Raw genomic sequence first — 23,398 nt, 5'->3', positions numbered from 1 at the left:
ATGCCTTTGTCTGAAGTGAAAACTGATCTGACTAAATATAAAGTTCACACTAAGTCCTGCCCCTAAAATGCATGATCACATGACAGAGATTTGATTAGCTTTTTCTTGCATTTCTGATGGAAGTTTTTTTTTATTTTATATGCTTAAAAATACAGAAAAATAGACAATCATATTTTAATATCAACACTCCTCCAGATATTTAATAGCAACTCATTTGCAGACATCAACAGGTTCTCATTTTGTTGTCACTTGCTTAAAAGATATTGATCAAATAAGGAGTGCATTGTAAGAATCAGATAATTCCTATTTTGTATTAGCAGTACCAGAGAAAGAACCATGAAGGTACCGTAAAGGATGTGAATCTATTTTAAGCAATTGGATAGACACATGATTAATAAGCACAATTAACACCACTCCACCAATGTAATACAAGCTGATTTACCACTGATGCCCTCAAACAACACTGAAATAACATTTACAGCCTCATTCTGACAGAATATCTTACCTCACAGCAATATAGCAATATTAAAATAAAATCCTATCAATTAAAAAAAATCATCTAATTACAATAATAAAAATATATTATTTAGTAGTTTTACTGATTTATAGTTTATTATATTTATATTAGGAGCATTCTGTGCCATTTTCTATTCTAGGAAATTGAACTGTAAAACATAAGTAATCTGTCAAGAACCAAATCGATCAAAGTTTATAAATCATTGTTACAGAGGAGTTCTCAGAAGAGAAAAAAAAACACTTACCGGTATTAGTCGACTTGTTTGTGCAATACTGCATAAAGCAATAAAAGCGACTATGTTTCACTTTGCATCCTAGAGCAACCAAGACAGCACCTGTATAATAACCATAAAAGGACAGGAGACCTGAACCTTTCTGAAGAAAAAAAAGATTTACTGTTAACAAAATCTATCCTGACCTTTATCTGTACTTAAGTTGAGATAAGTATTTATAGTGTTCCCCATATGAAGAGGAACAGAAACCAGATGTACAAACATGAGATAAGAAAGAGAAATGGTGTACATCACCCCATGAGTATTGATCACTTACAATGCCGGATTAATCTCCCTTCTAATCATTTACGTACATTTGATATTTAGGTTAAAAATTAGCTGTAGAGTGAATATAGGGTTAGGGTAACCATTTAGTAAATAACTCCCAGTTTGGCTTATCAAAAGATTCTGTGGAAAGTAAGTTTACACCAAGAAAGTTGCCATTGTCCTTAAAAAGCTGTCATGAAACAAAGTAACACTAGGTTATTATGTCTAGCAAATGTTTTAATATAGTTTGAAGTTTTCTTACTTGTGTTATGGTAAAACACATCTCAAAGTATTTATTGCGATTCTGTTGATAGACCGACAAAGAAAGCACAAAACATGTTTATCAGAATTCTTAGAACTGAGATAAGTGCAATAATTATCTTTCCTAACACCTCACCCCCCCAAATCAATATGTCACTTCTCGCTTACAGCCGCAGCTTTAGCTGCAAATCATGTGTGTCTTTTGCTGCATATTCTCTTTCGTATTTAGATCTGGACTTTAACCAGGCAAGCTGAACAAATATACTGCATTGATATGTTTCATTCAAAGCATTCCTTTATGACTCTGGTTGATTTTCTGGTGGAAGTTGAACCTCCACCTAAGTTAGGGTGGAGGTTATATTTATGTTATATCATATATATAATTTACATACTATGTAAATAGGTTATATTTAGTTGGGTGTAAATTGGCAAGTATTTGGTGATACAATATACATATCAAAATACTGGTGTGAAGATATTATTTATCCTGATATAATGTAATGTAGAAACATAAGTGATATATTGTGAAACCTTACAAGATCCCATTGTTGATCTGCCATGGACGTTGCAGAGCAGATGTTGCCTTCAAATATTTTTCATTTTAAGATAGATTCAATATTTTTAATGAATATCATATATGTCACAATATTGGTATTTTAACTCCATACCATTATCATCTATATAGGAACTTCTGCAGTTTCATTGCCTTTTCTAGTGTGATGAGTTTCAATTTTTCTGATAGAAATCTAAAAACGTGATTCTGCCCCCAGGAGAATATACTGATTGATTGATTGATTGATTGATTGATTGATTGATTGATTGATTGATTGATTGATTGATTGATTGATTGATTGATTCTGTGTCTTTTCTGGGTGGATCATCATAAAAAGTGGTCCTCCTAATAGTCAATCATTCTGGTAGTATGTTTATGTAAGCCTGTCCTATGTGTTCGTCCTCATTTTCACTTACCAGTGGTGAGTCTGAAATAGTGGAAAAATTGCAAATCTTCTTATGGAAAGTGAGCTTGTATGAGCCATGCAAACAGCAACTTTTAAACGGAGCGTGCACGAGGAGAAATTGAATCATTCTTGCTCTCGCATGCATGAGCGGGTACCTTTTTTTTTTTTTTTTTTTTTTTTTTGCAGTTACATCTAAGAGATTCAAGTAACTTCATGTATTGAAACTTAATATGTTGTTTTAAAACAGAAACACAACTTTTAACCTTTACCAACTTTTAACCCTGAGGCTGTCCGATGGTTTGCTTGGTCTTCATGATACTATAATATCTTCAAATCTGTTCTTTATCAATGGCCTGTGGCCTTATCAGACAGTATTTATACTGCATTTTAATATACACTCAGGGGATATTTGGTGACTTCTGAAGTTACATGCTTGCTCTGTAGTTTATCAACAAGGAGACAAGGACCTTACATGGATGACTCCTTTTCCCATTGGCTTTCATATACCCTGTGGGTGTGGCCACAAACTGATTTTTTAAAGGGGTATGTTTAATCGCCATATCTTAAAAACATTTAAGTTTGAGATTTATAAACCAGAGTGATACTATGAGGAATTCATGTAGAAAGTGTTTGCAAAAGGAAGGGACATGCTGTACAATTCTTTGAACTGATGGGATACCTGCCTCTCGTGTCGAATTTGTATCCAATCACAGCAGCAGTAGCAGCTTGATTTGTTTAACAACTAGCGGAGTTAACTGATAAATCAAGCTCTTACCAAATTCGGTCAGGAAAAAAAATGTCCTATTCAAAAAGGCAAAAAGCATGTACTTGTGCTAATTTTTCAAAAAGAAAACAGCCGCAGCCATGTTTGTTTTGCTTCAGCTTTTTGCCTCTGGTTAATGGGTTGACATTGCATTTCATTGGCCTGAAATATTTCTCTATGGATATATTTTCTGGAGTTTGTGGATTCACATATCCCACAACAATTCATCTCACTTGCAAATTAATGGTAAATAATAAAAATTAAACATTTTGGGTTGATATTTTCAGTTTCAGTACCTCACAAATTTTGTATGTGAATTGTAACATAAAAGGCAGCAGTTAATTATGTGATTCCCAGAAAATTCAACATGTAGCAGGTCATCTTTGCACTGCCAAAATAATAACTATACTGTATTTACTCAATATCATATATTTACTTAGGTAGGAGTAAAATAGTATTTGGTTAAAGGTTTACTTAAGTGCTGTGTAACTAATAAAAAGATTTCTGCTATGGTTCTCCCCTTAGGACTTCTTTTTGAGTTTTCAATTATTTATGTCATTCTTTTTCGTAGGTAATTTTTTTCTTTTCCATTTTGTGTTATATTTAAGCATTGTTGCATTTTTTAAGTTACTCTCTGTTACTCCCTTGTGCCAGTCTCCTTTCCCCTAGTTACTTCTATCCACACCTGCTCCATATCAGCTCATTAGCCCATTCTTTGTTCTGTCCCCCATATATACACCTCATATGCAGTTCCTCATGCTGGTTTCTGACCATTTCTTTGTTTCTCATGAGTGTTTTCCGTGACGTCTCTTGGTTTTCTGTTTTTTGTTTTTGGACTTTCCTTCCCTTGCATTTGGATCTTGATGAAATCAGCAAAAATTCTTTGTTGTCTTCTTCTATTTTGCGTTTGGGTCCACAACCACATCCACCACCAGTTGACACATTTCATTTTTTTTTTTTAAGTCAGACTGACACAATTAATGTATAGTTCTTTATATATATATATATATATATATATATATATATATAATTTTTATTCGTCCAATTTATCCATTGAAAAAGTACTAAAGAAACAAATCATTATAAAAGTAAGGTAAAGTCTTCCAGTATAAGAGGAAGCAAGCATAAACGCAGCTAGGTAGAAAAAAGTTTGGATTCAAAGAAGATAAAACCGAGATCATACAGAAATTGTCAAGGCATCATGGGCAACATCCCCACCTTTTCTGACATAAAATTTGTCTTTTGTAGTTGAGTCTTTCATTTTAAATATCTGTGCCAGCTCAGCATTTGCTGTTTTCCACATCTTTAGGTCTTTTTGCCTTCCATATGTGTATTAAAAGTGCTTATCTGCATTTTGTGCTCCCAAATGGAAAAATATGAGGGTTAAAAGCAATTGAAACCTGATAAACAAAATTTGAATAAATAATTAGAAAATTGTAAACAACTGTTTTCAATTAATAAAAAACTGTTTTGAAAAAAAACTTTAAATTAGAAATGCAGTACTTCACATTTTATAACGTCATTAAAAATAAAGTCAAGCTGAGAGATGTTTTTTTTATCTTATGGAGGAAAGTAAATATATCCAAACAAAAATGTTCCTCAAAAAAGGGGAGGCAGTATATATTGTAGTTCTTGTTCAAACTATTCCTCACAACCAAACATTCATGTTAGGACGCCTACATATAAATACAGCATTTCCTTTAAATCAAATCACACCGCACACAGTTTAAGCTAAGGAATATCTTACGTCTATTTCAGCTGTCATGTAAAATATATTATACAATCTTTTACTAATGTGTTCTATTTATCAAAAAAATATAGTGATTTGTCTAAGTCTAAGCAGCGTCTTTGCATAGTCGATCAACCAGTTAGTGGAAACAATCAAAATAGGTTGCTCACAATCAAACAAGGACTAACAGTTGTTAGTGCTGATGACAGTTTTAAGAAAGTACCAAGTGCAAGTATCAGTTTAACATGTTGATTTTCAATGTTTCCATTTCTAAAGGTTACATGGATCTGTTTTTAGTTCTAGTGCCTATTTGCTTGTGGTTCCTACTGATTGGAGTCACAGTGAAAACAGCATCAGAGGACTTTTGGTCACCAATTAGTTAGGGGGTTGTGTCACACCTTTTTTTTATAACTATCTTTAACCATGATATCCTTTTAAGCTTGGTACATGAACACTGTTAAAGCAAGCTAACAGTAGGTAGCCTTATCTTTCATTTGATAACGTATAGGTTCTCTAACTCTCCTTTACATATCTAGGTTGCTTCATCTAGCTATCCACAGCTTGTCTTGGTACTCTCTTTTAAACAGTCTTACAACAAACATATAAGGAGCTGGCCATTGTTGCGGTGTCTTTGCAAACCACATTACGTCAAACTGTAGATTTGACGTAATTGCTCCACCCCCCCATTGAAATACTTCTGCAATGTAATGGAAAATAAATGCCAAAGTTAACTGACCTGACCGTACCTGCCCTGAATAAATAAGTTACCAATGGAAAAAAATGCATAAGGGGAGAGATGGACCCTAAAACCTTCACCCCTGTTTAAAAAAGGGTTAGTTTTTCTATACAAAAATGGCTTCATTTACTCCTCTTTCAAACCACTGTTCGTCCTCTGGAGGACGCCATTGAAAGCCAATCAATCTTGGCCAATGATGTTGCTATTCTGTGCTGGGCCATACCTTTGGCCAGTGGCAGCAGCGTTTCTCTGTTTTATAACTGGTCACGGTTCTGATGGCACTTTATACCAATAGACTTGATCTTTAGAGTGAGTCAGTCTTTGGGGTTTAAAAACTACTGAAAATAAACACCTCAGCTTTAGTCTCATTTATATCATACAGAATGACTACAAGTCTGGTTTGGGGTTTCGGTTCCATATTTTCTCGGGTGAAAACCAGGAACCAAACATTGTGTAGAATCTACACTAAAGGTGTACATCTGAAAATGCTGTACAAAATAAAGAAGCAATCCATACTATTGGATGTCACATTTGATAGCCATAGTAGTTGGGTGAGAAATAAAAGGAAGTATTATAAATGGAAAGTTGCTCAGAGTCTGGTGTATGGACTGATCATATTAACAACAAATTGACAACAAATATTAACATTAACAGAAATCTAGACGTTTTTCGAAATCTCTTATTGGTGGGGGGAATAACAGAAGCAAAACATGAGTTTTATATATATATATATTACTAACTGATGATGAATAGCTTAAGTTTCTTCCAGTGTTTCAGTGTTTGTTTTAGTTTTTCTTAATTTATTTATTTTCAGTCAGGTACAGATGTGATTTCAAAGGAAACAGAGTAAAATACTTAAATCAAAACATACTCATGCAAAAGCTAAGCTTTTGTAAATTACTTTAAATTGAAATTTGAAATTGTTTTAGACAAAAGCTGTCTAATGACCAATATTTATCTTATCAGACCTTAGGAGAGTAAGGCAGTCTGTCTACCTGTTGAAAATTGAGGTTGAGGTTGCCTGGGAAAATGAAATCTTTAAAGACAAAAACTGTTCCACCACATGACTGACATTGTTCTAATTTTGAACTGTAAAAGTCTGGCCTCAGAATACCAGTCGAGCTGTGATTAGTTGGTCCATTACGCTATTATGCCCACTAGCTTTTGAAGCTGAAATTTGTTTTTTTGGATGATAACACACAAGAGTTAAGTAGATTATTGTGAATTTTGGAAAAACAGTACAATTGCTTAACTACTGTAATGCTATATATTATCAGAAATAGAAACAGAAATCAACATATTACTCTATATTTAATTCACTTAAATCATGAAGCCATACATTCACAAAAAAAATGTATGAAGCAAAGTATGTGCTACTGATTTAATGTTTTGAATCATGATGCTCCAAAAAAAGCTTTAATAAAAATGTCCAGTGACAAATTGATGGCTTGTGATTCTGAAGAGTACACTGCTTAAGTTTTATTAAATCTATTATCTACTTTTGACAGATCTTGGCATTAATCATCTGCTAACAATAAACATACAGAGGTCAGTGTGGTTTGCTTCGAAATGGTTCAGGTCTCACCCTTCTTATAGATCTTTTTATAGTTTTAATAAATAAAGTTCATTCCTACACTGTGTTTTGTCATTGGGGTACCTCAGGGATCTGTTTTAGGAGCCATTCTTTTTCTTTTTACTTCAAATTACGAAGCATTATAGCAGTACTAGTTAAATGGATGGAACAATTTTCTTATCTGATAAAACATTATTTTTACAGCTAATAATGAGTTGATTATTTTTTTGAATCCATTTTCAGAACTTATTGAAGCCTTTCACCGAGTTGCCACATTAATATTAAAATTTGTGGAGATTAAGCTTTTCAGGATGTGGACTCTGGTCCTGGAACTCCCTTCCACTATCTATGTGCAACATAAACTCCACTGATTCATTTGAAAAGCATCCAAAAAGCATTTGACTAGATTGCTATAGTTAATTTTTATTAATATTATAGAAAAAGGACTTTGGGATGTTCATGTTCATTAAAAGTTGCTATACATTTTTTATTTATTTACTTAATTAATTTAATGAGGTACCGGTACAAACTCCTAAAGCCATAGAGTCTGATCAGATAGCTCCAGCCATCTAAGTCATAATTCTAACTAGAGAAGAGGGAGCTAACCGATTTCTGAGCATAAATGAAAGAAATCAGAGAGCATAGCTATTTCCCTCTGTAATTGTTGCTGTGAAGATGTATTACATCTCTCAGTTGTTCTTTATTAGGCAGGAAATTACAGATGTTGATATGTAATTAAAAACATTTCAAAACATTTCCCCCTGGATAAATTAATATTGCTGACAAAACACTTACATGTGTAATTTCATTGAATCCACTCCTTTTCTGCAGCTGCTCACAACTTTGTTGCTAGGAGTGATGATACAGTCAGTGTAAGATCTCAGGTTTTGTGAAAATGTATTGGAATTATGAGTAAGCAGTTTTGTAATCTTAGTTTTAAGATCAACACATGATAACACACATTTACTATTTGACCTCTTTTTGCATCATCCTTAACTAGCCTATGAAATCAAACCATATCTGTAAATATATTGAAAAGAACTTTATTATGCAAAAATTAAACATGTTTTTCCAATACATGTACACTGTATCAAAATAAAGCAGTAATGTCAGAGTATTCTACATATCTTCGCTATGGATGAATGTCATGGATAAAACTTATACTACTGAGGTTTAAAACCTAAACCCAGAAAACTATTCTGAAAATATAGAAATACAATACACCACTGTGTCTTGTTCATAATTGTTTGGCTTGGATATTAATGCCTAGAGAAAAGGTGAACTTTATTTTGAAAAAAAGCTCAAACAATTCGTGATAAAATATGATATACATATTCCAAGAAAAAAAAACAAAGAAATACATTTTAGTTTTGGCATTGTTTGACCAGCAAAGACAAAATTGCTACAGAAGCATATAACTAAATGTGTTTTTGACTACCTCTAGCAATTAAAGCAATCTCTTATATAAATCATATCAAATCCTATGGAATGATAAATCATATATCATATGATATGAAAAATCATACTAAATAGATCTGATTTCTGTAACTGTAGTTGTGTTTTATTGTCCATACTTTTTACATGTGGTTAACACCTCAAAACAGCTTTTTGTTAATATTGTTTTCGTTTTAACCAACTAAAAACACTGAAGTCTGATTTCAGTTATAACAAGAAAAAATAAAGAAATCCAAAAGGTTTTATTTTATATCTTGTAAAAATAATTCTTTATAGATTTAAAGTGATTTTTTTTCTTGGAAATCAAAAGCACTGAGACAATCATTGAGTGTTGAAAAATAAGGTCTAAACGTGTATTTTATGGTTTTAAGCCTCTTCTTGGGATGTATTGGTCTCAATTTCTTCGCTTATTACCTCATATCCTCGTCTTGTAAATCCAGAGTACTTTCTCCTTCTAATAACGATCACTACAACTATGACCACCAGTCCTATCAAGCCCATCACTCCAAATGCCACTCCTGCTTTTTCTCCACTTGACATCTGATTAAGTTCTGGGTTGAACTTCCTAGAGAGTTCTTGGATTTCCTCTTGTTTGACCAGTCTCCATGCTTTCGTCTGCCCTACCCTGACCCAGTTCTTTTCTCCTTCAGTCATCACCATCACCGTGTTGGTGGATTGCATACTGACAAGAGGAGTTTTTCGGAATGGAGGAAGATGGATTGGTAGCAGCTCACCCCCTGTGAATAATCCAGACTGGACACAGTAAAGAATTTCACATCCATCGCTTACTGTAGCGAGGTGTTGGCTGAATTTGGGAGGGCATCTGTTGTGGTTATTAGCCAGTGGGTTACCAGCTTCACAGCTGAAGAGCCCTCCAAATGGTACAGAGTATCTGGTACCAGTTTCATAGTCATTACTCATGCAAAAAACTTGGCCATCAGACAGAAATTTTACTGGGATGAAGTTTGGAGGACAGCTTTTAGACTTGGTGATGGGGTTCAAAGCAGAGGGACTGTAGATTCCTCCAAACAAATATCCCGAGTTATCTGGTGCTTTTCCATTTACAGAACACCAGTATGTATCAATACGAGCTGAGCGAACACGATACACATCATTACAAACCTGCCTGTGACAATGGAACAACCCAAACAATCCACATGAATACCTTTCTCTGTGGCATTCATATGCGGTGTATCCCTGCTGTCTCACTTCTGATCGCAGTAAAGTTGGGGTGTAAGGTGGACGACAGGAGAAATCACCTGTCGCTACATTTTTCTGGGCCAGTGTATTACAAAGCGGATCTGCATCTTGGCTAAGTTTTGTACATTCCTGGTAGACCCCTCCAAAGCTGAGGTTGGTGGCTGGGCCCTCACAGGAATTATCATCAACATTGGCCTGAAAGTTGAAATTCTTGGAGCTGATGTCAACGCAGCCAGGGCGGGTGTTGATCTTGTAGTAGCGCTCTATGGCACCTTTTACTTTATTAGCTACTTTATCAACGGTAGGTTGTGGCAGATCAGGAATAGTATTAATGTTAATGAAATAATGGAGGGGAAATCCTGAACGGTCAATAGCAACCAGGTTATTCCTGGTACTTTCCTGCCACTTCTGCAAAGTGATTCCAGGATAAAATGGTATGCCCCCATGGCTTTGGATAATGGAGTACTGAATGTTGGACTGATATGTTTTTAGTGTTGAGCTTTGTTGGCTCGACTGACTACTAATGTCAAACTTTATTTTGTCAAAAAAATTTAAACCAGCCTGAGCTTTAACAGTGGAGCTATCTGAGGCACTGTCTGAGACATAAGAGGAACTGAGGTAGTCTTCTTGCACCAAAGAAGCCCCGGCATCAACACTGGTGATAACGTGTGTTCCATAGTCCAGTACCATCTTCTCAGAGAGATAGTCTGCATTCATTGTCTGGTTGTTTTCAATGGCATCAGCAATTTCTTTAGTTTGTTGAACAAAGCGAGAATCCAATGTGAAGTCTGGATATGCTTTCACTGTGTAGAGGAAGTTGCGAACCTGTTGAGAGAAAGAACATTTATATGTCATGATCTTGGCACTGACTGGCTTAATTACTCATTCTATTCAACTGTCTAACTCTGCCCTGTTTCTAATCATTGCTCATCTGATCCACCTGCTCCTGACTTTATTTAATGTGCTTGCATCCAGGATCATGCCAGATTATTCTCTCCAGCCAGTGGTGAGAGAGTTTTTAGCGTACCTTTGTGTTTCATATATCCTGATCCTGACCTGTTCTGCCTCTCAGCCACTAAGCCTACCTGTTATGGTCAGAATGGTTTGCCTGAACTGTCTTTGTACTCCTGGACCCCTAAGCCTCCCTGTTCTGATCTGTTTGCCTCACTTGGCTTCGGACTCCTGGGATTTTGATTAGTGTCAAGGTTTTCTGACCCCGAGGCTGCAGCAGCTGGGACACTGGGCAGTGCCCACTGCATCTTGTTGGCGGCCCCCCGACTGGATCCTACCTCGTTCCCTGGCTATGGACTGAACTTGTAAACCAGACTAGTGACTCACGTTCTTAATCTTGATCCCTTAAATCTACGTGGTCACTAACCTGTGTCTTCCTCTCTCCAGAGTTTCCTGCCTCACACGCCTTAGCTGCTGCTACTGCAGATCTGCAGCCCGTAGTTTTAATAAAATACTTTAGAAGTAGCCCACTGTCTGTCTTGCCTGAATACTGGGTCCTCTTTTCTGATTTGTGACATTATATTAAAATGTATCTTTACTTTTACAAGAAAATGTACCAGATTGAAAACATGATTTACATTAAAAGATTTAGGAAATTAAAGGCGTTTACATCAGCTTAGTTAGGGATCCAGTAACAGTATTGTGTCACTTTACAGCCTCAACAAAAAGTATTTTGTTGGAATCTCAGGTGTTTGACCAACATGAACTAGTGCTTAAAATTAAGGACTCTTTCAAAAAATTATGTGTGGTTTGTGTTATAGCCCCATTACTCAGATCTAAATTAAATGTAACCAGGTTTCTTGAGAAGACATCAAATCAGGAAACAAAGCCCATCAATCTCAACATGAATCCAGTTATTCTGTGACCTGCTTATGCAAACAGCATAATAAAGACGAAAGCAAATTTTAGAGATGTCTGGTCTATTTTAATAAAACTTTAAAGCAGTCTATAAAACTGTATTTTAAGCTTTGAAACTCCCACAGAGCATCATTAAACCCATCATCATAAATGAGAAATCTATAATTCGTCTAATGACTTTAGATGTGGTGGAGCAGCTTTTCTGCCCTATCTGTGTCTGCCTTTCTTGTTCTTGAGGTCTCTTATGAAACAAAATAGAGTTGAGAAAAAAGCATAAGCCTTGTGATTAAATTAGTATTAGAAGAGAGATCATTTATAATGTTCCGTAAAATTATTGATAAAAATGATCTTCTTTTGTTTAACAAGCTCTTGTTATGACTGGTCCGTAATGGTGTATGTTATTATTTACCATTATAAATGTTGGCACAAATTTGTAATATTTCTTTTTTATATATATAAATATATATATATATATAAATAAGTAGCAAGTGTGACATTTCAATTTAGCAACTACATAAACTGTACATGTTTGCTCAAATTTTTTTTTTACCAATTAAGGAAGTGGAAAAAAAGACTTACCTGCACTCTGGCTGTTGTTGATGAATCTTTAACCTGATGTGATTTCATCCTTGTGCTCTCGGCAGAGAATTTGCCATTAAGTATCGAGAAGAAGGATACGTCAGAATTTATGGAGTGAGATGTGGTGCTTTTCTGCTCCTGCCAGGAGCTGATTATCTCAGAGTTGGTCTCCACACCAGTCTGCTTCTGTGGGATGACAAACACCTCATCTGGGATGAAGTAGAGCCCATCCTCAGTGGTTTGGCACTGGAAGTAGCTCAGGTTCATCACTCGACCCATGTCCAAGTTACGAAGGTTGTCCCAGCCTCCTCCTGGCAGGACTTCCAAGGCTGTGATGGAGAGGTTGGTGGAGGCCCGGCATTGTCTGAGCCAGTTGGTTGGATGGCTGACAGGACCAGAGGAGCAGATTTGGAAGAAAGTAACAGCAGCAAGGAGTGTCAGGGCAGACTCCATGGTGCCTTTGTGTGAAGTAAGAGCTGAGGCAGCTCAATATAAAGTTTAAACCAAATCCTGCCTCTAATATGAATAATCACATGACAAATGGGAAGTAAATAATTGTTGGTTTTTCTTTCACTTACATTTTTTATGAGCCCGTTTCCCTTATCTAGTCTGATAAAATAAAATCCTCTATAAAACGTAACAATCCTCCTACAAATAAAGTTTGAATTTTGTAACAATTTATCAGAAAATAATAAAACATTTTTTCAGAGGCAGCTCAATATAAAGTTCAAGCCAAATCCTTCCTCTAACATAAATACTCACATGAGAACTGGGAAGCAAGTGATTCTTGGTATTTCTTTCACTTACATTTTTTATGAGCCCATTTCCCTTATCTAGTCTGATAAAATAAAATCCTCTATAAAAAATAACACTCTTCCTACAAATTAAAGTTTGAATTTTGTAACAATTTATCAGAAAATAATAAAAATTTATTCCATGGAAAGTGAATTGTAACAGAATTAGATATTTTCTACCATTTATGCCAGAAAGTGGAAACACAAAACACATTGAGTACACTAATTTTAACCAAGCAATTGGAAAGTAATAAAAGGTGACATAAAAATCCTCACCTCTACCTACAATTATAGTAAACATGTACAGTACCTCAAAGGTCATTACACCCATCACATTTTTTAAATATTGTTTATATGTTTTATAATGAAACAATGCTTAAAATCTTTTATAAATATGTATAGCTGCTGTTCTGTCAAAATAACACAAACTAATTTGCAACTCATTTCAACATTTTTACAAAGGTCTGTACATGGTTTTGTCGCCAACAGTTAATGATTAAATGTGTCGATTTCTTTAGAAGGTTCAGTAAATATACACTGGTTAACAAGCTGTACACTTCCCTACTGTAACACCAGTCCTAAAGTGCTGCTTTCCTGCAACTTTTAGATACATTTTTGCCACAACACAGCTAAATAAAATAAATGTTAATGCCTTTGCAAAACCTGTCAAGCAGGATAATAAATGTATTAAGTTTCGCCAGAGTAGGGATGCATTTATATCTGCAACTCAAGACTTCAGCTGTGCAATGGCTACTTTAAAATATATAGCAAATAGTTATACTTTAGTGTTGTTCCAATAAAAAAAAGTGTTTACAATTGTATTTGCTCAGTTTGCTAATTTGTTTTAAAATATGTTGTACCTGTTCCATATGAGTTTATCAAGTTTACCAGCTTTGCCATTAACAACAATCAAAATAATATATTGCTCCAATCTAACAGAAACGTTTACACTGTGTAATATAATCCTGAAGACAAAGCCAAAGCCAGTGTCGAAGATGCTCACAGGAGTCATCCATAAGATCAGAGATCTGAAGAGGAACCGCAGGGAAATCCAGGACGGTGTCAGGAAGCAGTTCCAGGTTCAGTAAACAGGCAGAATCCAGCAGGAGTCTGAAGACAGGTCTGGCAAATGGATTAGAATGGGAACGGACAGGTTCAGAGGGCAGAACTATATTTCATATAATCGCTACCCACTCGTCCATAACCTGACAATAAAGAAACACAAAAGGTATATTGCGCATATGTGCAAGCTACTCTTAAAAATGGGGAAGGAACTTCTTAACTTGCTTAAACAAACATGAATACTTTTTTCTCTATCAGGTATAGAAAAAAAGGTATACTGTATATTCTTTCTGTTAAGCATATTTTTGTTAGTTGGGCAAAGACATGTTTATCAGCATCCAATCACTATGTGACGTAATGACGTCAGTGCCCATGCAGGTGCCCGCGCATGCCACTGCCGTGTTCTTTTCTATGTGTCTGAATAAATGGCTGACTCTGGAGGAGTCAAGAAGTGCCAGCCAATGGAGAAGATGTGGTCCATTGTTTCTCTTATGCTAAGCTAGTCGGTAAATGTATTCACTGTGTACCCTAAGTAAACGCAAATGCTGCTTTGCAGGGATGGCGAATATCCCAACACTTTCATTAAGATAGAGTAGCTAGAGTGACATTTCATCTTCTTCATTCCTTCCTTGAAGGAGCTAGAAGCCTCCTGTACTGAACAGTATTGTTGCTGATTTAGACACATCCCCCATTTTGTAATCATTGGGCTGCACATCCATTGAATAACTGCTCTATCCAAACTAAAATGTGATTGGGCCAAAATAGTGGTTAGGGCATTGTTATTGGAATCCAGAGGTTCTGAGTTCAAACCCCACTCACACGGACTGATACTCTGGGTCCCTGAGCAAGACCCTTAACCCAACGTTGTTCCCATGGTGCTGCACAATGCTGCACAATGGCAGCCCACTGCTCCCCAAGGGGGTGGGTTAAACGCAGTGAATTTCGTTACTCTCTACTTGTGAAAGTGTAATGACATTAAAAAAAGCTGAAAATGGCTAAGTATGCCACTGATTACAGATAATGTACATACAGACACTAAGCCATTTAAACTATAGAAGGAGAAGAGAAATAAACTTCCTTAAAAACAGATGTAGGTTGGAAAAGGGAACTTCAACACTTTATCTCTACTTCAATGTTTTGATTATGCTATTTTTAGTTTCCCCCATGTAATAAGGAACTAAAAGTAGATGTAAAAACACGAGATTAGAGGAAACAATGTCTGCGTCACATGAGCATATCTGTATCTGGGAAAGCCCGGAGAAATTCTGAGCAACCTCACAGTGTTCACATCTAAACTTGTTTGGTGCACACAAACACCTAAAAAAAAAACTTCCACAGTCCTTGGACAAAACTCCAACTTTGCTTATAAGGAAGTTTAATTTTTCCCTCTCTAAATGGTTTAATTATTTAATACAAAATCAACATTACGCCAACCTGAGTATCACTCACTTCCCCTCGCTGCCATCAAACAAAGAACCACAATATGTTACTATGCTTGGTAAGGATTTGATATCTTCTGAACCTTTCTGCATTTTTCATAGGACAACATTATTCTTAATCATTTATTGGGATTTTGTTGACTGAAATTTATAAAGTGAAAATAAAATAAAACATGTTTTTCAGAATTCTTAACACTTTGAACTGTGTTACATTTTGCTGTCTTTACCCCAACCCCCCACACCACACCACCCTGCTTCACTTCTCACTTCCTGTTGCAAAAATGAAAAACCCAAGTCTTACTGCAGATTCTCTATTTTATTTCAGTCTGAACATTGACTGGGGAGTTTGAACAAATATGCTGCGTCGACATCTTTGATATAAAGCATTCATTTTTAACTATGGTTTATTTTCTGCTGAGACCTTAATTTCAACTCTGTCCCTGCATCGTGCATCTCAAATTTGAGGAAGAGGCTTTATTAAATGTCACACCTAGTGTGACCAACTTCCTGAAGAAGAGAATTCTCGCATTATTCTGCTATCAGGATAATGTATAATGTGTTACTTATTGTTCTGTTTGTTTGTTTGTCTTCCCATTAAGCAACATGTCTTATAAAAACTGACCATGCAATATCTCTGCATGACCTGTGGCAAACTGGAAATGGACCATCTCAGACTTTTTTAACACTGGGATTCTGTAGGTCATGTTTCTACAAAGAAAATATAGACTTGAGGAGTACAAACGTTTTCCTATTAACATCTTCTCCACCTAAGCTGTGGATCTCTACAGCTCCTCCAGAGTTATCAGATCCTCTTTAATCATTCCATCATTAATGTTCCCTCTGTCAGAACCAGTATTCGAGGTAGACAAAAAGTTAAATTTCTCAAAATGAGCAGACGAAGGAAGGCAGCATAATCCAGAGGGCGAAGCCAAAACCGGTTTCAAAGACATGCTCGGTAGTCAGAGCCAGGAGATCAGAGATCAAAAGAGGTGCCGAAGGGAAATCCAAATCAGAGTTGGGGAAACAGCTCCAGGTTCGGTACACCTACAGGCAGGAATCCGGCTGGAGTCAGAAGACAGGTCAGGCAAACAGATTGGAACTGTGACAGGCAGGTTCAGAGGTCGAGAAGCATAATGGGTCAGAAAAACAAGAATGCTCAAAAACTTCTCACCACTGGCTCAAAATGATCTGGCAATGATAACTGGTCTGAAGCCTGGTTAAATAGAGACTGAAGCAGGTGGATCAGGTGAGCGGTAAAGAGAACTGGGTGGGGATAAGCAGGTGAGTGACATTAGTAATCAGACCAGACATCAGCAATAAGAGCATGACACTATCTTGTAGATAGACTCACAAAGTGTTAGTCTATATTGAGTTTGTTGCAGACTCCACTTTTAATCTCTTCACAATGTTATCCCTGAGCTATTTGATGGGTTCCTTGGTCTTCATGATGTTGTTTTATTTCCAGTTCTTTAACAAGTTCTTTAACACGTCCATTTGGCCTTCTCAGAAAAGCAGAACAATATTTATAAAGAGATTTAAATATACTAAGCTGACATTTGGTGACTTTGGACATAATCGGAGCACGGGGATTTATTTAGAGGTAGCAGATAAAATGGGAGAATTCAAATGTACAGCAAACTATTTAAGCATATGTTTGTAATAAATGTGTTGTTTACCTTTTGCGTCCTGTTCTATACTGTTTTTTTGTTTAAAAAAATGTATACTGTACCCTTCAAGAAAGTCTTATTTAGAGAAAACAAAAAAATCTTACATATCAAAGATGATGCTGATTTTTCCTTGAAGTGTCCATGTTTGTGCCTCTGTGCAACCAGCAGATGGCGACATTTAACTTAGTAATCATAATCACTTCTTATACCCAAGCTGCAGAAAGAATTATGGACACTAAGTAATGTTTTTGTAACTTTTTCTTTTGTTCAGGTTTGCTTCTTATTTTTAAATTTTTGGGGGGAGGGGGGATTAAAGGGGATAATAGTGTACCTTCAGAACATATGGTTTACGCTAAGATTTCACCAAATTAGCATTAAACCCAACAATACAACTGAGTAGACAAGTAAGCACAGGTAGGTACGGTGCACAAAATTTTACTCATATGAAAACAGCTTTATCCTTGAACAATTTTTTACAAAATTAAAAGTAAAAAGTATCCATCAACGGGAATACTTAAACGAGAGTTTAAAAAAAACTATCTGGTGAAAAAAAAAGCTACCCAGGTTCTGTGTTCAATTGAAAAAAAAAATGTAATCAGACCAAGAAAGTAAACTTAAAATTCTGTTTAAATGCTGGTATTTTAAATACAAAAATAAAATGAGTCAAACTCTGGTAGGAGAAAAACTTCTCAACCAATTATTTTGTAACAAAAAGATTTCTGCTCCTGAATGCAGACAAAACAGAAGTTATAGTATTTGGACCGGAGTCTTTGAAAAATAAGCTGATTAGTCAGTTGCATCATTTGGATGGGATTAAACTGATCTCAGATAATAAAGAAATAAATCTTGGAGTTATCTTTAATCAGGACCTGTCAATCAAATTCCATATCTAAGAGGTTTCTAGAATTTCCTTCTTTCATCTGCAAAATATTGCAAAAAATTAGAAATATCCTGTCCAGGGGTGATGCTGAGAAACTAGTCCATGCATTTGTTACTTCAAGGCTGGACTATTGTAATTCTTCACTATCAGGAAGTCTTCTAACTGTACTTAAAAGCCTTCAGCTGATCCAAAATGCTACAGCCAGAGTTCTGATGAAAATGAAAAAGAGAGATCATATCTCTCTTATTCTGGTTTCTCTTCATTGGCTTCATTTAAATTCAGAATAGAATTTAAAATCCTCCTTCTCACATATAAAGCCTTAAATGGCCAAGCTCCATCTTATATCAGAGATCTGATTGTTGCTTATGTTCCTAGCAGAGCACTTCACTCTCAATCTGCAGGTTTACTAGTGGTTCCTAGAATTTCTAAAAATAGAATGGGAGGCAGATCTTTTAGTTATCAGGCTCCTCTCCTGTGGAACCAACTACCAGTTTTAGTCCGTGAGGCAGACACCCTGTCTACTTTTAATGGTAATCCCTCACACTAAGCATTTTTGCTTAGTGTGAGGGATTGCCTTCGAGTCAATGAGTCGATGCAATCAGCTGGTTTTCCTCATATAGAAAAACTTTGAATCAATTTGACTGTATGATCTGGTGAACTATAAAGAGAGGAAATGTGTTGTGAATTGGCTCTATATAGAAAAACTGAATTGAATTAAACAAAAGCCTTATAAAAACAAAAAGCAGAGTAAAGTATCTGTTTATTGTATAACAGAAAATAACAGAACACACTAAAGCTTGTGCAAAAATATTAATATTTATTTCTGTGTTCGGTGTTTTTTGATTTAAAGAGGTTTGTTATTCCTTCACTTTAGTTACTCGTAATGGGTAAAGAAGCCAGAAAATGTACTCAAGTAAAAGTGAAAAGTACAATGCAGTAAAACTCCTACTAAAAAAGCACATCTACCCTTGAGAAATTAGTCAATTAGATCTAAATGAGTATAATTTACTGGTAGCTTCTTTTTAAAACTTTTTTAAATTTAAATGCTAAGATAGTCTAAGTCAAGCTGAAAGTGTACAAATGCTGTCATTTCTGCAATAATAAATAACAAAAAATGCATGACACACTGTTAAATCATAACGATTTTTTTTTATTTCCAACAATGAATTCAGTCTGTGACAGACCATAGCAGATAAGGTGGAAAAGAGAGAATAAACAGGATATGAAAGAAAAAAAAGCAAGTTCAGAAAGGCAAACTTAGTTTAGTTGAATGCATCTTAGTCCACACAGAGTAATGCCCAGAAGAAGTTCCTTTGGTTCCATGGAGCCCTCACTTCTTGGCTGCAGTCTTGGTCCTTTTAGCTTTGGCCCTCTTCGCCTTCTTGGGGCTCTTTGGCTTCTTTGCCTTTTTGGCCACAGCAGGCTTTTTGGCTTTCTTGGGGCTCTTGGCCTTCCTCTTCTTCTTTGGGGACTTTTTAACTGCCTTTTTGGTGGTCTTCTTTGCTGTCTTCTTCTTGGTCTTTGGCTTCTTCTTCTTCACCACCTTCCTCTTTCTGGGTTTAGGAGGCTTCTTGTTAAGCTTAAAAGAGCCTTTGGTCCGGAGCAAAACTTTCTTGCTCACCAGACGCTTGATAGCCACTGCTATCCTTGCCTTGTTCTTCACCACATCATACCCTCCGGCTTTAAGGGCCTTCTTTACGGCTGCCAGAGACACACCACCACGCTGGGAAGAGCCAGACACAATCTTCAGGATCAGGTCAGACACTGAAGGACCTGACTTCTTCTTAGATCTGGCTTTCTTTTTAGCTGAGGATGCCGCGGGCAAGGCAATCACAGGAGAAGACATTATGGAGCTTCACCTGTAGGTTCAGGTCAGTTGAGGTCAAACTGAGGATAGATCAGAGAAATATTCCTGCTTGTGTTTGTCAGAAAGTCAGGCTTTATAAAACCCAGATGAGAGCCCTATAGGGGCAGGCCTAAGACCAGCGTGGGCACCTTCCCCACCCTCTCTGACATGATAAGGATTGTGTTTTCTTCAGCTACATTTTCTTGTAAAAAAACAAATAAAGCTGTTGAATATCTGGATAAATGCATGTTTAAAAACACACATGCAATCTCTAATTGTTTTATCTTTATTTTTAATAAGAATAGTCTAAATCCTATGAAGATTCAATGCCTCTTTAGGAGCTGACAGTTGTCGAATGTCATCTCAGATGTGGATTTTTGACATTTTACAAAGTTTATAACCTTTAAACAAGCAAGATGAAACATACATGACTAACTCATGATAAAGTGTAGGATATTTTCAAAGGATTTTCCTAAAAGATTTGTTTTAATTTAGTGTTATTTGTAAATTTTTTTCACTCAAAGTGGAGCAAAGAAACACAATTGCCTCCTCTATATAGTGCAGTCATGATAAAAGTGAGATTGCTTATTTATATACCGGTATGAGAAAATAATGAAATATAAATAGGGATGAGTTGTCATCCTTAGTTTAAAAATGTGTTATTTTTGTCACAAAAATAAACAGGAAAATAATAAATATTAACTACATGCTTTCATTAAAACTCCCATGAGAACCATAGAGAAGCAGTCAAAGCGGCATGGGCACCTTCCCCAGCTTCTCTGACATGATAAGGTTTGTGTTTTCTCTAACTGTTTTTTTCATTAAAAAATTAAACAAAAAAGGCAAGAAATCCCAATAAAACCACACTACAAAATTGTATATACTCTTTACTTTATGGATATAAATTTTTAGTAAAGATATGCTAAAACATCTAGCCGTGATGTTCTATATTTATGAGGTTGCAGTTGTCAGCTGTCATTTCAGATGTTCATTTTGGACAATTTGTAGTGGATATAACCTCAAAAGCAACATGTAAAAAAGTATACAAGTACATGATCTTAATGTTGGTGATATTTTTTAGGGACTGGCATTAAATATAAGATTTATTCTATTTTTATTTTCTTAATAAATGCTGTAATATATGGTCAGAGAAACACAGTTGGCTACTAAGGATATGTCATGGTAAAAATACAACAAATACTAACATTTCAAGCGATTAGAAACATGGGTTTGTGTGACAGGGTAATGAAGAAAATAAAATAAAAATAAATTAACAGAATATATAAATAATCACATAATAATCCAAAAACCCTGATGAGAACTATAAAGAAGCAGTCCCACTGTTACAACGGGCACACTATCTAAAAAGATAAGAAGTGTGCTTTCTCTAACTTGCATATTCTGAAAAACTTTGGGAAAATAGTTACATGTTCACACAAAAGCATTTTTTAAAATAATCCCATGACATCCCTGCTTCATAAATCTGTATTTTTGTTATAAGGTTTTTTTAATATCAGCAGGTGTTTTGTTTCAATGTAAGCTGTCAGCTGTCAGATTGTTTCCCAGGGATGCAATTTACTTATGTTTAAAGGTTTAAAACCTCAAAATAAGCTATTACAAAAATAACACACTAACCAGTCTTTAAATGCATGACATTTATTATATATTTTCTTAAAATCTATGTTGTATTTTGATATTATTTGTTCAATAAAGGCTTTGAAAAATGATCAAAAAGCAGAGATATGTCCCATGTATCCCGAACTTGTTATAAACTGTTATTTCTTCACAGATCACTGTACATAGGATATGTTTATGTTAACAAAAATGCCTTTTAATATCAGGGAAATTCTAAGAGACAAAAATTAATGATATTACTAAACAATTACTAATGAATAAATCTCAAATGAGAACCATACAGAGTCAGTCTTAGCACCACAAAAGGGACTTGCTCCATCTTTACCGACATGCTAAAGATTAGGTGTCCTTTATTTATTTACTTTTTTATTTTCTTTAACCACTCAGTTTGAGTTGTCAAGGTAAATAGCAATAGAAATCCCAAATCTACAGTGTTAAATTTTCTTTTTATTGTATCTTAAATATACTGTATGCTACAGGTAAGTTGTGTCCTGATAAGCTGAAATTTGTAAGATACTGTATTATTTCAGATGTACATGATGTACTATTTGCATCATCTTTAATGTCTACATACTGTAACTAAAAAGAAAGAATTGTTTTTAGGTAATCCTAAACAGTGTGCTTTTTCTGATATATTGTTTTTCTTCTTCACATGTAAGATTATCTGAAGAAAGGGAAAAAACAGAGGTTTTAATGGATGAAGGAAAGATAACTTGATGGCTAATAAAACAAATAGATGAAGAAAAATATAATGTATGAAGGATACAATATGTTCTTGTCTCTACTTTTGGAGGGATATGGATCTTAGCCAGAATAATATTATCAGCCTCTAATGAAGGGTGGGTAGAAAAACGACCATTTTATCAGAGGTATACACAGTAACTAATAACATTTAAATTCCCGCCTTCTTATAAGTAGCGGCCTGTTTTTTTTTGTTTTTTTTTTTGCTCTGATGTTTAAGTTTGTTGGTAATAAAAACAGTTACTTTTTCAATGCTAAACTTTATTCATGTCATATATATATATATATATGCAATTATTAAATTAAATGCAACAAAATTAACTTCGTATTATATGTTTTTTTGTCAGAAAATAATCAAATAAACACAATGATCAAGAAAACTTTAGAAAATGCTTATCATATAGTGTTTTATTTCAAATCCAGCTTTGATGGTTTTCTGTTGTTTTGAAATTATGGAGAACACATACAAATCTAAATAAGGTTTAGACATGTGGGAAATATTTTGTTATATAATTTTATTAAACTTTCAATAATTCAGAGTATTTTTAATGCAAACTATATAAAAACAAGGTTTTTAACACAAACTGTGTTTTTTCAGAAAAAAAGGTCCAAAAACAAAATGCCAGATAGCATTAAGCCATACTGGAGACAATTTTTGTTTTTAAATGCTTCTCATGTAAAATAGTTATTTAAGCCGCTCGACACAAACAGAAATATGTTCCCGCTGTATTTTTATTGCTGAGAGATATCAAGTTAGCACGTGTGTATGAGCTGGGAAGATTGGCAAACATACTTCTGCCTCCTGTGGTGCAATGATAGCGCCTCCTTCAGTAGGAGTCAAAGTGACAAGCGTAAAGTAGCTGGTGTCAGAGTGCAGTTCCTTTTCATTGCAATCAGAGGCAACTTAGTGTTCGTATTATAGGACCAATGTTTGGTTTGAGTCACTTGCAGTGACAGATGTTTAAACACATAAAAGTTTTAAAACAAATGAAATGAACAAATGTTCTCTTAAAACAAACAGTCCTTTTAAAATGTGTGTTTTTCTGTTTTATTCAAAAAAATATCTGGCTCTCAAAGATGAAACACCAAGAGACAAGCAAATTCTGAGCAAAAAAGAAAATCTGTGTTTTTAATACTTTTAATACTAAGTAATTT

At 35.1% G+C, this 23,398-nt stretch overlaps 2 protein-coding genes across 2 annotated transcripts; both read right to left on the bottom strand.

Annotated features, from left to right (window-relative positions):
* Positions 1 to 7,846: 7,846 nt before the first annotated feature.
* On the bottom strand, positions 7,847 to 12,632 carry mpeg1 (macrophage expressed 1). Its single transcript, XM_015395541.1, has 2 exons — positions 12,180 to 12,632; positions 7,847 to 10,556 (listed from the first exon to the last, which is right to left on the bottom strand). Exons 1-2 carry the CDS (start codon positions 12,630 to 12,632, stop codon positions 8,898 to 8,900), a joined length of 2,112 nt encoding a protein of 703 aa, XP_015251027.1. The 3' UTR covers positions 7,847 to 8,897.
* A 6,513-nt stretch (positions 12,633 to 19,145) lies between these two features.
* Positions 19,146 to 19,945, bottom strand: LOC107098025 (protamine-like protein). The gene has a single exon (XM_015395453.1). It carries the CDS (start codon positions 19,865 to 19,867, stop codon positions 19,352 to 19,354), a length of 516 nt encoding a protein of 171 aa, XP_015250939.1. The 5' UTR covers positions 19,868 to 19,945; the 3' UTR covers positions 19,146 to 19,351.
* Between the last annotated feature and the right edge of the window lie 3,453 nt (positions 19,946 to 23,398).

The sequence above is a fragment of the Cyprinodon variegatus genome, unplaced genomic scaffold (genome assembly GCF_000732505.1).
Source record: "Cyprinodon variegatus isolate N-32 unplaced genomic scaffold, C_variegatus-1.0 Scaffold26, whole genome shotgun sequence".
In the NCBI taxonomy this organism is placed as follows: domain Eukaryota; kingdom Metazoa; phylum Chordata; class Actinopteri; order Cyprinodontiformes; family Cyprinodontidae; genus Cyprinodon; species Cyprinodon variegatus.
This window is presented reverse-complemented; position numbering and strand designations above follow the sequence as displayed.

Coding starts and splice junctions, on each gene's coding strand:
- LOC107098025 (XM_015395453.1), bottom strand. CDS start 19,867: ATGTCTTCTCCTGTGATTGCCTTGCCCGCGGCATCCTCAGCTAAAAAG.
- mpeg1 (XM_015395541.1), bottom strand. CDS start 12,632: ATGGAGTCTGCCCTGACACTCCTTGCTGCTGTTACTTTCTTCCAAATC. Junction 10,557..12,179: donor CAACAACAGCCAGAGTGCAG/GTAAGTCTTTTT, acceptor TTCTCTCAACAG/GTTCGCAACTTCCTCTACAC.